At 38.9% G+C, this 16,900-nt stretch overlaps 1 protein-coding gene and 1 long non-coding RNA gene across 4 annotated transcripts in view; one reads left to right on the top strand and one right to left on the bottom strand.

The window, feature by feature from the left end:
- LOC104946914 (uncharacterized) overlaps positions 1 to 15,641 on the bottom strand; it is a 19,050-nt gene extending 3,409 nt beyond the window's left edge. Inside the window, exons 1-2 of the long non-coding RNA XR_798508.1 lie at positions 15,565 to 15,641; positions 7,031 to 7,036 (exon numbers count right to left, since the gene is read on the bottom strand). This is a non-coding gene — a long non-coding RNA (uncharacterized lncRNA). The remainder of the gene's footprint in view (positions 1 to 7,030; positions 7,037 to 15,564) is intronic.
- LOC104946911 (phosphatidylinositol 3-kinase regulatory subunit gamma-like) lies at positions 2,729 to 15,390 on the top strand. Of its 3 annotated transcripts, XM_010772818.1 has the most exons (13): positions 2,729 to 2,828; positions 5,216 to 5,290; positions 5,621 to 5,949; positions 7,911 to 8,048; positions 8,449 to 8,554; positions 8,870 to 8,968; positions 10,804 to 10,984; positions 11,323 to 11,448; positions 11,608 to 11,750; positions 12,079 to 12,255; positions 12,494 to 12,562; positions 12,644 to 12,805; positions 12,984 to 15,390. In XM_010772818.1, the coding sequence occupies exons 3-13, from the start codon at positions 5,697 to 5,699 to the stop codon at positions 13,171 to 13,173; spliced, it is 1,644 nt and encodes a 547-aa protein (XP_010771120.1). In that variant the 5' UTR covers positions 2,729 to 2,828; positions 5,216 to 5,290; positions 5,621 to 5,696; the 3' UTR covers positions 13,174 to 15,390. The 3 variants fall into 3 exon arrangements, with proteins under 3 accessions (XP_010771120.1, XP_010771121.1, XP_010771119.1); XM_010772819.1 differs by having other exon boundaries at positions 5,216 to 5,949; positions 11,326 to 11,448; XM_010772817.1 differs by having other exon boundaries at positions 5,216 to 5,949.
- Positions 15,642 to 16,900: the final 1,259 nt, after the last annotated feature.

Below are 16,900 nucleotides of genomic sequence, written 5' to 3'. Positions count from 1 at the left end.
AATTCTTAGCGTGCACTTCCTGTCCTGAGAGTGGAGGTGTCCTCAGAGTGCAGGTGTCCTGAGACTGCTGCCTGCAGGCAGGCTCCCATGACTGACATGCTCAGAGCAGCAGACTTCAGATAATGGTTAATGGTCCTGCCCTCAACAGCTCTACGTCAATTATGGGGTGTCATCATCATATGCCGAAGAGACATAGAAGAGAGAGAGAGAAGAGAGAGAGGGAGAGCAAGAGAGAGAAGAGAGAGAGTAATGTAATAAAACACGGTTTTCTCATAACTTCAGTGAAAATACTCCAAACAGCCCAAAACTTCACAGGTTTGGTAACAATGCAGCCATCAACGCCATCAACGCATGATGGGGTGTCATCAAATGTCGTTGCCATGGCGACAGACCACTCGCCATGAAACATGATGTGGCTGTAAGTCCATTCGACGTCCAATCTTCACTTGTATATCACCGGTCCATGCCTCAACAGCTCTACGCCAAATCTGAGATCTCACCATATGCCGTTTCCATGGAAACGCATCCCTCGCCATAAAACATGATGTCGGTAACGCCTTTGAAAAGGGTCAAAACAGCACCAGACTTTAGATAATGGTTAATGGTCCAGCCCTCAACAGCTCTACGTCAATTATGGGGTGTCATCATATGACGTTTCCATGGAAATGCATCCCTCGCCATAAAACATGATGTCGCTATAACTCCTATGAACATTTTCAAAAAGTGCTCAAACTTCACATGTGTGCTAACAGTCCAGCCGTGAAGACATCTACGGGACAGTTTTGAGATTTCTTCAAATGCTGTTGCCATAGCAACACAATACTCGCCATGAAACACGGTTTTCTCATAACTTCAGTGAAAAGGATCCTAACAGCCCAAAACTTCACAGGTTTGGTAACGATGCAGCCATCAACATATCTAAGCGTATTATGGGGTGTCATCAAATACCGTTGCCATGGCGACAGATCATTCGCCATCAAGTTAGTTCAATAGTTTGCAGTTCAAATATTCTGCTACTTTTCCAAGCTTTTTTACTTTATTTTCTTCTCTTATCACACATTCAAGCCCCCCAGTGTTCATGTATAATTTCAATCTATATTCTTCACTTTCTTCTTACACGTTACATTTCAGCATAGCAGTTTAGCGTCAGCTTTTCAGCATAAAGCATTCCCACTAGCAATTTCTTCAGGAATTGCATTCTCTAGTTAACCTTGATGTCATCAGTCACCATTGTATTGGGAGCATTTACTTACCAGCTGTTGAAGCACCGCATAGTAAACTAAATCAGCAACTACCGGAGACATTATCTGTTAAATGTAAATGTGAAGTGCATTCTCTTTTAAAGTAAAAACATTACTCATTATTTAATACAATCCTAAAGATGGTTTTGCTGCAAATTTTGTTCAACAATGCTAAATAATCAGAAAAGATTAGAAATAAGGATGGAGCTATTCGCAATGGGTCTTTCGAAAATGTTTTGGTGATTGTTTTCCTAAACATCAACAGAATGAAAAAAGCTGATTAGATATTTTTAAGTATATAACAAAGGCAGGCTATAGGTAAAATAGGATGCATAACAAAAGCAAAAGGCAGCATGCTTTAAAAGTAAATGTATTTTTGTTTCTGCTCATTAGTGACTATATGTTTAATTTCTAATGCATGGACCTTGGACATTTCATGACAACATTAGAAAAATATCATGATTTCAACATGATTACAAAATATATTTTACAAACTATATATGTTTGACAAATTGTCTACAGAACCACTGTAATCCTAACGTGTATCTACAGTATGTATTTCATAAATATCAGACATCAACAGAGGATGAATCTGTGTTTCCTCTCTGTCGGCTTGTAACTGTACAGACTGGGATAATGGGATATCATGGAGGGACTTGGGGTGGTGGGGGGCTGTGTCTGCTGTTTTGTCTACAGTGCCGTAAAAAAAATGTTTAACCGGTTACTTCCACACCACTTCTTTCATTATGCTGATCTGTGAAGTGGAACGTAACGCTGGCTGAGTTGAGAGGTCAGGGGCTCCTGCTGCCTAGATACATACAGTCTAATATTAGAACATTTCCTTGATTTGTTAGCAGCATCTCTGCTGACTCCTGAGCACATGGCAACAGGCCGGCCAATAGGATTTCAGGAGACCACTAAGCCCCTCGCTCTGTATAGCAACAGTGGCATCCTTCCCTTATTTATTTATATTGAAGGTTTTTTTCCCACTGACTCATTCTCATGCTTGTGTCCCCCCACTGTGCATCCACAGTGCTCTCAAACTGTGAAAAAGAGTTACGTTGCGAGGAGAACGAGGAGTAGAGCTGCTTTTCCTTTTGCCTTTCCTTTACCTGCACAAGGTCTTAAACCTACATGTTTTTTCTAGATTTGTTCATAGTTACATAGGTTTTTTTGTACTGCACCCCTAGTGCAGTATAGTTTTTGGATTCTTCGCAATGCATGCAAAAGTAAAAACTAAGTAGGAAGTGTCTTGGAAAAGGCTTGATTTGCATGAAGACCTGAAATGTATCAGTGAAGAGAAGAGGATTTACCCAGAGGAATGGCATCGTGGGAAAATGTGGCACTCAGAGGGGACAGACAACATCCAAGTGGAGAGGATCTTTAAAAGATGGAGGACACAGGAGGAGAGACAGCACGGGATGGGAGGAGTGGGGGGGTGGAGGGACATTGGATGGCGTGAGGACCGAGGCCGGTGGTTGGTTTGATCTGAGCCACGTGTGCGTCCATCCTCTTCTCTTCGCCGCTTTGTGGATGTGATGAAACGTTGGCTTCCTCTGCCGCCCGGTCCCTTCTGTCTTGGCCCAGGTAGGTGCGAACTGTTCGTCCTGCTGAGTTTCCTCATGATATTTAATTTTGTTGGGTCGTTTAGATGTTATCTACACAAGAAGTTGCCATTTTGAAAGTTCCGTGCATGTTCAGCCTTTGCATCTCTTCGTCATTTGAAGCTCAGCTATGGGACGATGGAAAGCTTGAAGGCTTTGGGGGAATATGGCGTACATCAGTTGTCCCGTTTTTGGGAAACAACACTAATCGATAACAGATACGACCGAATATTGCTTCAAAACTAAAACATGTTTAGAGGACGGTCATCATCAAAAATAAATACGTTTGTCATTTTCTGTTGAATGGTGGATCAACGATTTGAAATAGCTTGACACTCGCTGCGATAAAATCCAAAATCCAACAATTTCTATGTCTCCAACTTTGCTTCTCACCAACACTTTTCGTTATAGATCGGCCAATCCAATGATGAGGCATTAGCAGAGGAAACTTAATTTACTTTGTTTGGTTTATGTAATTATTCAAAAACAACCTAGTTTGGGACAGCACATTTTTCTTACAAACATGAATTAGTAACGTTGATCAGTTGTTTTTTGCTTATGTTGATCTTACAGCAAGTTTATTAAATATTTATTAAAAAAAATAGTTTTAATGTATGGTTTCTTTTTACACAGTGAAATAGGTTGCACAAGTTTGTTGAAATCATGCTTATCCATCGTCTAAACAGGAAATGGACAAAATGTCCACTGAACATCAAGCCGTGAAGACTTCATGGCTGCATACCAATGAAAGTATTTTAACGCCGACGCCATTTTCAACACTTGGACTGTTAATCTTCAATTTTGCATAACTCAGTAATTTTGTATTTCAATTTTTATTTCACATGTACTTCTTTTATAGAAACAGACATATAAATGTATCCTTCAATTAACAGTACAAATACAGAGAAAATACATTTGAGTTACATAACCAGTATTTCTAAAGCTTTTTTGATACCTCTGAATCCTAAAATCAGTGTTAAGAAGCAATAATTGTCCATATTTAGTACATTAAGTAAATTCGCGTCATAGTTGCAGTGCACAGCAACTATGACGCGTTTTTCTGTTAACATTGTATATTTTTTATGGGATCAGATCAAGCATGTTTCCAAAATTATCCCAAATTAAAATCAGATTTAGATTTTTGATTTGAAAATGAAGTTAAGATAATTTTCTTCATGTAGGGCGGATACTCCCATATTACGTCTCTTCAATAGGTTGTCACATTTTAAGGGTATAGGAGGATAATAAACCGCTGACTAATCCCAGATGCTTGCGAGAGGAAGAGGATTTAGCCTGAATTATTTACCATGCAATGGGTTTCATGATATAACAGTCATAAAAAAAAAAATGTCAACTCAGATTTCCCAAAAATGCTAAATCCTATGAACATTACATGCAGAGAAATTTTCCTTTTTTAAATTTCAAGGACGTCACTAAATAAATAAATGCTATGTTAGAGGGAAAGATACAATTCAGGGAAATCCTTGTGAGAGAGTACATTTTATTATGTATTTTTGTATTTGTATATTTTATGTTACATTTTGCTACTGGGACAAATAGGATCCAGTGCTGAGGCAACATCATTTTCATTGTAATACATATGTTTCAAGTTATTATGCAAGAGCAGATTTTGTCTGTTGCGCACATACTCTATGTAATTGCTAATTCATGTATTACATTTTTTGTAATACTCTTACACATCTTTTTTTGACTGAAAAATTACCGTAATGTTTTCGTATTTCATTTAGGATTGGGAATTTCGTAAAAGTTGTACAAAAAAGTAAAAAGAAGACATTTTCAATCACTACTACTCATAGAGTGTGGATTATGGTTGATACAACCCATCCCTGCATACTGCTTGGTCTGCACCCAATCTGCTCCTCTTATCATTAACAGGGGGTGAAATTACCTGCCAGGAATGTCTGTTAAATGTTCTACTCAATTATATACTTTAACTTAATGTTGGTTTAGTATGCAAAAACTCAATATTACCAAAAAGCTTTCGTACTGAAAAATGTGCAGCATTTTGCACTTTGGTCTGAAACAACCAGACGTGTAAATCAATATGAGACCTAGAATAAATGTTATGGAAACATTTCAGTTAAAAAATGGGTCACAATGATGGTTACAATATTCTTCTATTTCCCCAAATTGCTGTCTCTCTGTACAACCCTTTTATTTTTTGCAAAATTACTGAGTATCAACACACTTTGAGGAATGTCTGGAACTTAATAATAATAGCAATAGAGTTGTGAAACAGTGCAAATTATTACAATATTATTTGGCCAGATGTTTGCATGCTTAAAAGGCTCCAAACCCCTATTTTACAGTACTGATTCTCAAACTTTATTATGCCTTTTTTTGTTATAGGTTTTGCTGACATGAGATGATACGCAATCCTAGAGGAAGGAAACAGACAGTTGTGCTACAGTCCGTCAGTCTCTGGTGGGTTTACAGCTCAATAACTAGTGTCAAGTCATCTATGAAGCAGGCAGTCAGCTGTTCAGTAACAAACTGTGGTTGTTTTCCATGGTATGAATCCCTTTAGAATGACTATGAAGCAGAACAGAAAAAACTTCCACTAAGTACATCAAAGTGATACACATGATCTCATGGCTATGTCATGGCTCTGCTCTGAGATGATGTTAAAGCGGGGGTTCAGGCTCAGGAACATGCTCTACCTCCACAACACAGGGCAGCCTTGAACTCAGCACCATCACCCTCTCTATCCTCAGCCATGACTGTCACTGTAAGCTGATACTATGTGATCAACAGCACCGTGGCACCTAACATCCTGCTGCTTCACCACCTCAATAAAACCTAGCTGCACTTTTCAGTCCGAGTTGTGAAAATGTCGGAAGAGGGTTTCCAGCTCAGAACTCTAAACAGCGCTGAGGACACTGAGCTCCAGCCAGCTGACTTCACAACGTCATCACTAGCATCCCTCCATCTCAGGGACGAGGCTATGGTCATCAACCATATGGGGGATAATCCTGAGCCTCATTCTGCACTTTCTGTGATGATGTCATCAACGCTTAACCAATCACAACAGCAGACAGACATATCCATGGCTACCGGGTCTGAGCCTTCACCAGCAGTTCAGGGTAAGATATGGTGCTGTACTCAGCATGTTTAGGTATCAACATTGAACATTTTCTAGTAAAAGTAAGACATTGAAAATGTGAAGGTTAGAGATGAGTTGATAGAAGTTAGGGTGGTTTTGTAGTTTGGTTCGTCTTCGTGTGCCCTGCCTGTTAAATTAAAGACCAGTCCACTCAGACATTTGTGATATGTTCAGTGTTTATGATTGTCTAAAATCAACAGTGATTTATGCCGAGATTCCTACTTTTTACTATTCTGAATCAATTATAAGCATCCAAAGAAATTTATCTTTCTACGAAAGAACCTACATATTGCTACTGATCATACTTCACATCAAGTTGGAATCGTTTGAAGCATTATAGTATAGAAAATGCAATAATTTAACTGTGTTTATTATGTAAAATGTCATCTTTAAATCGGCATGTCACTTGAAATAAAAAGCAAACTTTTTATTTATGTTACAGGCAGAATTTTTGGTTTTTGTATAACATAAACTTTTGAAATCACTGATCATTGTAACATACTACAAAAATGTTATGGCTTCATTTAAAATAAATAAATGGCGAGATACAAGGCTGTGTTAATAGAATCTTAAGGAATAAGTCAACTACAACATCCAAGAATGACTGTGGTAAGAAGCCTCCAGGTGATTCCAGTTAAAACTTGGTAGAACTGTGTTTATACAGTGAGCAGTTTTAATAATTGACTGTTATATATTTTGGTTTTGATTTGAATAACTTCAACCAATATTACTAAATGAGGCAGTTCTTCTAGATTTCTCAATTTGACACTAGTCTGATTGGCCCCTTTTCTTGACTGCAACAGTTTATTTATGCAATTTAAAATGAAGGACAGTGCAATATGAAACATTCTATACATTTGGCAGTTAATCATCTTGCCTTTTTTTTTTACCTTGTAATGAAAGCTACAAAAGGCACATGTTATAAACTTTAAAAAGGAACAGCAAAACTGCACATACATCAAAGCACATTTTACTATTTCCATTGGGAAGTCACTGAGCATCCAAATTTCTCCGAAACAAAGTCAAATCATTCAAAGCCAACGGCTATAACATAACTCTACAATAAACTGAAATTATCCGGGGGAATTTGAAAAACTCCACCAGAAATGTTAGCAGCTGGGATCACATAGTTTAAAAAGGCTTAGTGAGTTCAATAACTCACCAAGATTCAAGATGTATTACACGCAGAGCTTTTCTTAGGTCTTTATACCAGGCAAGTTTTAACAGAGCCTCTGTTTGTAGGCCCTGGGTTAATGATTTCACACCCCGTCTAATTTTACAACGGCATACGTATGATTCCACGAACATACAGCTCAGTCTGCAGCAGCTATTCAATGCATCTCTTGACATGCCATCACAAGTGCTGAAGGGATGAGTTACATTAACTACCAACAGCAAGCCACTCACAACATACATGTATCAGCTCATGTGTTGCATAGCCACATAGGAGTAAACAATTCACACATAAATGTAATGCTTTCAGGAAATGCCTGACAGATAGGTTCTCACCTTCCCCTGCTTTCATAATGCCCCATTAACACACACAGGGATAATAAACACTAACAAACACATTGTCAGCTCCATTCCTTCAGGCCCACATGGCATCTTTCTGCAGACAGCTGTTGTTTGTTAGGCGAGGCGAGGCAAGGCAAGGCGAGGTCGAGCACTAAGCAGCACTGAGCGTAGCAGAGTGTGCCCGAGTGTTGAGGAGTGCCCGTCCTGGTATTTTAGGCAGTCAGACAGTGTCGCCTGCCAGCAGACTAGTCTGGACAGACTCTCCCACATGGTGCAAGACTAAGCAACACAACGACAACTCTCTCTGGAGTCCTTGTCAGTGGGCGAGCAGTGTGTGCTCAACTCCCCCTCGAGTGCAGACAGTAACATACAGACCGGCCTCAGCTGACATCAGGAGCAACACTGGGTGGCTTTTGTATGTTGCAGAGTTCTTGGAGCCTGAGATGGGCCAAAACGACAGCGAGCCTCAGTCTCGCACGATGACAGCGTTCCTGCAGGACCTTTCCTCCCCTGATCAGGATGGTGTGTTGACTGACCGGAAAACCAACGCTGTAAAGGAAGGAGGTACTTTCCAACATTTCTTTGTTGTGCTTGTCCGAAGTGTAACAGATCTTTTTTAGCATATTTTATATCTTTTGTTTGAAATATACAATGTATTTCTTAGCACATATACTGTATTTTTCCTATTCCTAGCTCCTTTATTGCCTTTCTTTAAATCACAACAAAAATGACATACAGTTGATTGATAAGAAGATGGTGATATGGATGAAAAAGGATAGGAAGATGGAGAGACTATTATTGATTATGATTGTAGTATTGGTTTTAACCATTCTTTGTCTTTTGACAAATTAAAGCCTGATTCGTCTCCAACAATCCAGACGATGCAATATATGCACTATTAATAATTCAAGAATGGCACTATTTCTGTAATTGTAATTAAAATGTGTATTTCCTTTGTGGTCAGAACCTCCACCCAAGAACAACATAACCAAAGCGATGGCCGCGTGTGACTGCTGCTCTGATAACAGCCATCTGTCCGAGGCAGAGTGGTACTGGGGAAATACCTCAAGGTATTGAATATTTTCCTAAATGTGTTGATGATTTGATGCACCAACTGTTAATAAAACACAGAATAGGGTTGGGCGAAATGTTGGCAGCTGTGGACAAAGCAGCTGAACGCTGTGCCTGACTCTCCCCTGCTCTGTGGGTGCGGAACATTACATTTGCCAAATTAATTGACACAAATCCCGACTTTAATACAATATGTAAAGGATCTTTTTTATGCAAATTGCTTAGTTTTTACACTATCTACATATTTTATTCATATGAAACACACTTTGTTTGCAAGTCTCTCTAAAACTTTATTTGTTTTTGCGGTTGTCTAGAGAGGAAGTAAATGAGATGATGAGAAACACTCCTGACGGCACGTTCCTGGTCCGAGACGCTTCTAGTAAGGTTGAGGGGGAATACACTCTCACATTAAGGTAACTACTTTTAACTCCATGTTTTGTGTGCTTGTTAGAAGCGGGCTCTGCATGTTTAATGAAGTGTTCAAGCAGCTAATAATGTAATAAGTCATTATGAGTACTCTGTATATTGTCGGAAGGCTGAGTTCCCTCCAAATCTAGTACATGTAGTCAGAGGTCAGGTATTATTCTCAGTTATTATAAGTCTAACTTTAGTTGTCTGGTTTCAAAGTCTAAATTTAGTTTTGCTGGTTTTATAATGTAACTTTATACATTTCCTGGTTTCTGTCTAATTTTAGTTGAATCAGGACGGACTAGGTTTCAGATATAAAGCTTTGTTGATTAGACTTTGGCCAATGCTCCGGTGGTGAGCAACATAACACCCTTTGCCATTCAGTTGTGCTTTTCCATTCATCTGTCTCGCGTTTGTCAGAGGGAACCAACACTCTCCAACTTTAATCAATGTTGGCTTTACTGTCTTTCTTACACCTTGCAATTGGCTCCTGCTGAATATTTATCAGGATTGAGAGATGAGACAGTTGGTTGGATGGTAGAGATCTGTGCAGGAGAACAGTTTGGATTTCAAAAACAATGCATTTACATCAGTGGATAAGTCCAATAACAAACACCTCTCATATTTTCATTACTGAAATTCATCCTATGCTGATCCCACAAGAACGATGCTGACATACTGCCCATGTCTGAATTAGAGTACATTTGTCTTGCTCCAGCAACATTTGAGAAGAGTTCTGCAAGGTCTTTAACCCTTAGATGCATAAGTGGGTCTTTTTTGACCCGGTGAGGTGGTTTTCTTGAAGTATCTTTGTAATTACATTTTTTTTATCATTTCATATTCCAGCCATTCCTCAAAAAACATGTTTTGGATATCATGCCATACAAATTTTAAATGTACATTTAATACATTTTAAGAAATTGTAGTTTTTGTATTACTACCCAAAGGTTCCATAAGTGGGTCTTTTTTGACCTGGTGAGGTGGTCTTCTTGAAGTATCTTTATAATAAAACATTTGTTATCTTTTCATATTCCAGCTATTCATCAAAAAACATGTTTTGGATATCATGCCATTCAAAAATTGTATTTACATTTTAAGAAATTGTAGTTTTTGTATTAATACCCCAAGCTTCATAATTGGGTAAAAAATTACCCGCATGCATTTTCTATGGACTCCTAAGGGAAAACGTTTTTTTTCCAAATGTAAAAAAAAATTCTAAAATTCTAAATAGTGAAAAATTAAATATGAAATATTTCTAGTGTGAACCAAAATATAATACTAAATATTATACAAGTGATTTAACCACAATGACAAAAATTGCATAAAAACACATATTATTCTAATACGGGTCCTTTTTGACCCACTTATGGAAGAGTGTAGGGTCCAGTCACTCGTGCATCTAAGGGTTAAAATGTTGTATTTCACATTCAAAGATACCAGGAACACAAAAAGTCCCTTTGCCAAAATGTTACTTTTAAGATCTAATGATGATTTTGTTTGGGTGGTCAGTTGAATGATGCTTTACTAGGAAAACAGTGTGTGTTTATCAAAGAGATGCAATACTAAAATAAAGATCTCAAAATGGATGACATTATTATTTTAAAATATGCTGATCAACTTAGCTGAGTCTAATATCAACAGTTGTCTCTTGAATGACTTAAGGAGGTGAAACATATATTTTTTACATTTCTTAAAGAATATTTATGTGTGAAAAAAGTGGAAACTCTTCAACACAAAATAAATATCAATTAAGATCAGACTTGTAGAATATGCATAACCAAAATCACCTTTCTCACTTAGAGTAAGTGAGAAAAACAATAACTTTGCTTTGACTTTACAGGAAAGGTGGCACCAACAGACTGATAAAGATCTACCATCATGGGGGGAAGTATGGCTTTTCTGAGCCACTGGCTTTTCACTCTGTGGTGGACCTGGTCCAGTATTACCAGAACAAGTCACTGGCCCAGCACAACTCTAAACTAGACACACGGCTCCTCTATCCCATAACAAGATATCAGCAGGTGGGTTCATAAACCTTGAGCACTGAACGTGTGCCGGCTTATGTTACTTCTATATTAGTACTAAATATAAAAACATTATCCTTGTTGGTCATATTTATTGTTTTGGTGTTGCTGTTTTTTTTTACATCCTGTTGGCCTACATATAATCACAGCAGGGAAATAAACAAGGATAATGACTGATGAGTTCATTTCACTGTTAGTTTAAATTGTCAACACTATTTTATAAAATTGTAAATAAATATCACAGTGCCAAACAGTTTGTAATGTTAGTTCAGACGCATTAAAGGAGCTTTATACATTGATTTGGTAATATTTGGTTTTTACTTGCTTATCTGTAGCAGCAGGTTGTGATGGAGGTTGACATTGATGCAGTTGGAGAACAGCTGAGGATATTTCAGGGTCAATACAAAGAGAAGAGCAAAGAGTATGACTGTCTGTTTGAGACGTTTAACCAAACCTCACAGGTAATCATTAAGACCTAATTTTACTGAATTAATTTGTGACTTTATTTGTTAAAATAAATATTGTTGGGATAAATGTTTTACCTCTGATTACTCTAACACAACAGAGAGTTGTTGTAAGGCCTTGTATATAAAGTAAGATGTGTTGCCTTTCCTCCACAGGAGCTGCAGAGCAAGCAGACAGCCATAGAGGCTTTCAATGAAATTATACGGATCTTTGAAGAGGAGTGTGAAACGCAAGAACGCTACAGCAAAGAATACATCGACATGTTCCTCTCAGTAGACAGCAGGACAGAGTCAGACAAGTAAGCCCCAAAATACCAGCATTTCTTTTCCAATGTTGTGACTTTGTTCTGTTTATCTCATCCTATGTATTTAAAAGAACGTCACAAGAACCAATCAAATGATGTCCCATGAATTGATAAAGCAATTGTTTTCCACAGTACCAAGTGTACCTCAAGTACTAGGGGTTTGCAAATAACATGTTTTTTTACAGTGTTTTCTTTTTAGACTACTGCCTTACTGGCATTATGGTATCCCAGTCACTACTGACTCATTCAGCATGCTCACAGCCAACTAGCAGACCACGATGTGTTTACTGAAGTTCTTTGTTCTCTTTTTTTCTCTTCCCAGAATTCAAAGCAATTCAGATGAACTACAGTCAAGGGTGGAGGAGATCCACAACAGCAAGAAGAAGTTGGAGGAGGAGCTGAGGAATAAAGCGCTGGCTCACATGGAGGTTGATAAGAAAATGAACTGTCTGAAGCCTGACCTGGTGCAGCTCAGGAAGATCAGAGATCAATACCTGCTGTAAGTCTAACCTCCATCACCTCATGTTCAAGATAGTCTGTTTTGGCAGAGTGGAGGAAAGTCTATGTATATGATATACTCTGGAAACGTATATTAATTGCTTTAATGCAAAGCTTTCTATCTTGATAGAGAAGCCTTCTGTATCCTCTTCTGGAATAATGTCATATAATGAAATAGGAATGATAGGGTACATCTCGCAGTACATATCCTTCTTTACCGTGTTGTGTCCATGTTTCAGCTGGCTTACCCAACAAGGCACAAGACAAAGCCAGATAGATGATTGGCTTGGTATCAGGAATGAAGAAGAGTGAGTATCCTTATTTATTCTGGTCGAATACTGTATAATTCCTAACTAAGATAACCCTCTAACCTCCAAACCACCCTTTAGCCCATACACTCTGGCAGATGATAGCGACCAGGACGAGAGGAGCTGGTACGTTGGCGGTATGAAACGTAAGGATGCAGAGGAGCTGCTGAGGGGCAGGAGAGACGGGACCTTCCTCATCAGAGACAGCCAGACTCAAAAAGGGTCCTTTGCCTGCTCTGTTGTGTGAGTAACACCCAATTTACATATTTTAAGCATTTAAAAATCACAACATTTTGCCCCTCTCTAAACATAATGTATCGAAGATGTTTATCAAAAGCGAGTGATTAAACTATCCTTTCCTGTGGTGGACCTAGCCATCTTAATATATTATTATTATAAACCCCCTTCTTGTCTCATGCAGTTTGGATGGGGATGTGAAGCACTGTGTGATCTACAGGACATCCACTGGGTATGGCTTCGCTGAGCCCTACAACCTGTACCCATCCCTGAGAGAGTTGGTCCTCCACTATCGACACACATCGCTGATCCAACACAACCAGCAGCTGAATGTAACCCTGGCCTGGCCCGCTCTCAGCCAACAGCCCAGCTGAGACACACCAGCATGCCACCCTGATGGCACTTTCCCAAAGCTTCACTGTATTTGCAAAACGAACGCACCACCATGGACAATGTTACAAGGCTCTCACGGAGTACCGGTTAGTGTCACCATTCTGTACAAGAATTTTCAGAACTATTTCAGTGCTCATATAACTGTAATATCAGGGTCACACGATACTACAACTAGCTTTCAGAATACTGAACTGCTTCTTAGAAGTAGAACAAACACAACAGAAAGTCACAATGTGGCTTGCTGTCCTCCACAGTGCATATCTTCAATCCATATGAATCAGTGCAGTTGCAGTGTTAAGGTCCTTCTGGGAAACTGAGATCAGGATGGGACTCTACACTACCAAGCACATGAGCATTATGGGTAGTGTAGGAACTAAGGAGACACACTTGCACTTTATCCTCAAGAAAACAACCTGAATACACATAAGCACAAAGATGAGAGCTGTACATTTGTGAGACACTGTGTTCACATATTGAAGTTGCTGGTTAGGACGTTTTTATTTCAGAGAATATACATTTTATTTTCTTACTGTCATCTTAATTCTGCACATTTCCACAATGTCTTCACTACAAGTGAGACAAAATAGGAATTCATAAATTCTACCTCTGGGGTTTATTTATGGTTTATGACCCCTATGTGTGGAATATTGTTGTCATTATAGCAATCAAATTATTGGCAGATTTTATCGAAAAATGGGACAATCACGCAAAACGTTTGCATAATTTGTGTTGCTTTAAGATCTTTATCACGTTAAAGTGTTAATAATATATGAGCGGGTAATAACTGTGAAGGGGCAGGCATGAGACCCAGGCAAATACTGTACTAAAAGCATTTCTGTGTGGTGTGTACATGTACATTTTAGAAAATCCTCCCAATATAACTACAGTTACTTAGGTATATGGGAGATATGAGTCTTTATTTTCCAGGAGCATTGATAAGTCTCTGGGGTCTGATGTTGATTGATTATATATTTTAGACTTGGGTTCTGGTTAAAAAGTGCCCTTAAGTGTTCCGGTTCCAGCCATCATCATTTCCTTTGTCTTAGTCTCAGGAGAGATGTCTGATTAACTCGACACTGAGGTTGTTGTAGCTGGATAAAAGGCTAATAGCACAAATACCCTGAAGTATCCTAAAGGAGATTATTATTACTATTGCAGTTTAAACAGGATCATAATTAAATCGTTATATTTAACTATTTGTTATGTTAGAGTCACACTTTGCATGTCCTGTATAGTACCTTGTTTTACCAAGGTACTAAACAGTATGCATTACTAATTATATTATGGACATTACAGCTGGGTACTGTTTTGATACCAATTGTGGCACTATACTATAGGTTCACCACCAGCTATGAAACATGTTTTGTTACCTTTATTTGATTGGTTAGCCACATTCTATGTTTTTTCTGCTTTGTCTCCATCTTTGGTGCTAAGCAATCATTTCTCTTGTTTTTCTTTAAATGCACCTCCACAATATCACCTGTCAGTCATACATTATTGGTAAAACTGTGAGGCTTTGGAGTGGAAAAGCTTCCATGTTGGTCGTGGTGGTCCGTTGCGTTAGTGACCTAATGAATCTGCGTTATATTGTTGCACATAAGTGAAATGTCATTGCACAGGTTGTGGACAGAGCGGGGCCACAACCACTAGATGGTGGTACAGGCAGGACTTTACTGTAAACCTGTGTGTAGCTACTTTAAAACAAAGAAGCACAATTTTAAATGTGGTCTGCTGTTTATGCTGTTTTGTAATACTTAGTGCTTATGAACAAAAGTACTACATTCTTGTGTAGAAATTAACACTATGTAACAGTGGTGTAGTCTAAAAGAAAATACTGCAAAGTGAATGGGTATATGACTTGTATTACAGTAAACATGGAGAAATGCACCTAGATGACTATTATTAGGAAAGGCATGTAGGTTGCACGTCTGGCATGTGAAACCTAATTGTAATAATCTGTCACTTTCCATTTGTGATATCTATCTTTATTTGTTTTCTTTTTGCACACTGAATAGATCAAGTGTCCAATTAAGTCCATACCTTGAAATATGTACTTCTTTTATGACTGTGAATTCTAAGAAAAAAAAATATAGCTATCCTGGGAAAATTGTCTAGCAGGAATACAGACAAAAGCAAGGCCGGATTAGTACCTCCAGGGGCCCCAGGGCACTGAGCACTCATGGGCCCCCCCCCAACCCACGTACCAACAAGTAACACCACGCCTACCCAATCCCAACATGACCAATATTTAGAATTTTCAGTCAATCTGGCATGTCAAATCGCACACCTATTTGTCAAAAGCAGGGACGGAGCCACATAGTTCAACCAAACTAGGTCTAGCCTTTTGCCCTTTCAGTCAAAAATCACAAGACAAAGATACAATGGATAAGATCTCAAGACAGTGTATGGCTCAAGAAGACCTAGGTAATATCACTCAACACCTCAGAGCAGCACCCCACTTAATGCAAACATATGACTGGCTGGCTGTACAAGTACACGAGGAGTTCTATTATCACAAACATTGAGAGTTACAAAAGTAAAATATGTAGTGAAATTGTGTGGTTGCTCAAGGGTGGGGCTGTGATTCGGCTATACACCTCCGCTGCGTAGTAATAAAGTTGAGCGCATACATAGTGAGACCTACAGTACAGAGACCTACAGTCATTTGACCCTATGGAAAAGCTGTGTTATTTATGGCGAAGAGTGAGTGTCATTTAAAACAATGTATGATGAGAGAGGTTGTGCCCGGTATTTTTTTTTTTTACCTTGTCACTGAGACACTTTTCAGGGTGAAAATTCATAACAAAAACACACTTAAAATATATAAAACACAACATTAATTCCAGATTAAAAGCAGGTCTGAAGAGGTGAGTCTGTTCTTCAGGGTTGGCTGTAGTTCAGGAACATTTGTTAGATTACCAGCGTGACTTTCTAAGGCTGTGACAGCAAGCCGGAGGTCAGAGGTCGATCGACGTTAGGTTGAAGTTGGTCCCCACATTTTGTACAGTGTTTCGTGCAGTCAACACTTTTTGTCCCATAGTTTCAGCCGCAGTGTCATCATGGTGAAGAGATCAATGGGTCTTCATGTTTCCCTTTTCTAGTGATCAGTACAGACAGCTGTGATGGAAATGCAGTGAGAAAATAATATAAACCACGAAGCTGGAGACGGATCTGATGTCTAAAGCTGAAGGTTTATTCAAAGTATTCGCCTGGAGAAAGGACAACGTCATGAAGTCCTGCACTCTGATCAGGTCTGCGCAGTAAAAGGATTCTGACGTTGGCCGTTCAAGCATCTGCCTGTATTCAAAGGCATGAAGCAGAGACCTGGAGATGAAGACAGGCGTCACAGCTGGTCCTGAATCTGTTCTGTTGTTTGATCCAAAGAATCCTCCGCTGCCTGGTTTTCTAAATGTTGCTTAAAATGTTCCCTCAGTCTAAAAATAAACCCGTGTGTGAGCTCTTTGTGTGTGTGTGTGTGTGTGTGTGTGTGTGTGTGTGTGTGTGTGTGTGTGTGTGTGTGTGTGTGTGTGTGTGTGTGTCACACACACACACACGTGGTACTTCATTCATTATGTTCTAGTAAAAGCTGACGTGTGTGACATGTGTACACACATCTAAGAGTGCAAACATATTGTTTACTTTATTTTGAATCACTCCAACACACAAGTACATTCCTCTCTGTCAACAATGAGGTGTGACTGAAGCGTG

This window comes from Notothenia coriiceps, unplaced genomic scaffold, assembly GCF_000735185.1.
Source record: "Notothenia coriiceps isolate Sejong01 unplaced genomic scaffold, NC01 NC01_scaffold00011632, whole genome shotgun sequence".
Taxonomy (NCBI): Eukaryota; Metazoa; Chordata; class Actinopteri; order Perciformes; family Nototheniidae; genus Notothenia; species Notothenia coriiceps.
Note: the sequence above shows the minus strand (reverse complement) of the source record. Positions and strands in the feature narration are given on the sequence as shown.

Coding starts and splice junctions, on each gene's coding strand:
- LOC104946911 (XM_010772818.1), top strand. CDS start 5,697: ATGTCGGAAGAGGGTTTCCAGCTCAGAACTCTAAACAGCGCTGAGGAC. Junction 10,985..11,322: donor CCATAACAAGATATCAGCAG/GTGGGTTCATAA, acceptor GCTTATCTGTAG/CAGCAGGTTGTGATGGAGGT. Junction 11,449..11,607: donor CGTTTAACCAAACCTCACAG/GTAATCATTAAG, acceptor TTTCCTCCACAG/GAGCTGCAGAGCAAGCAGAC.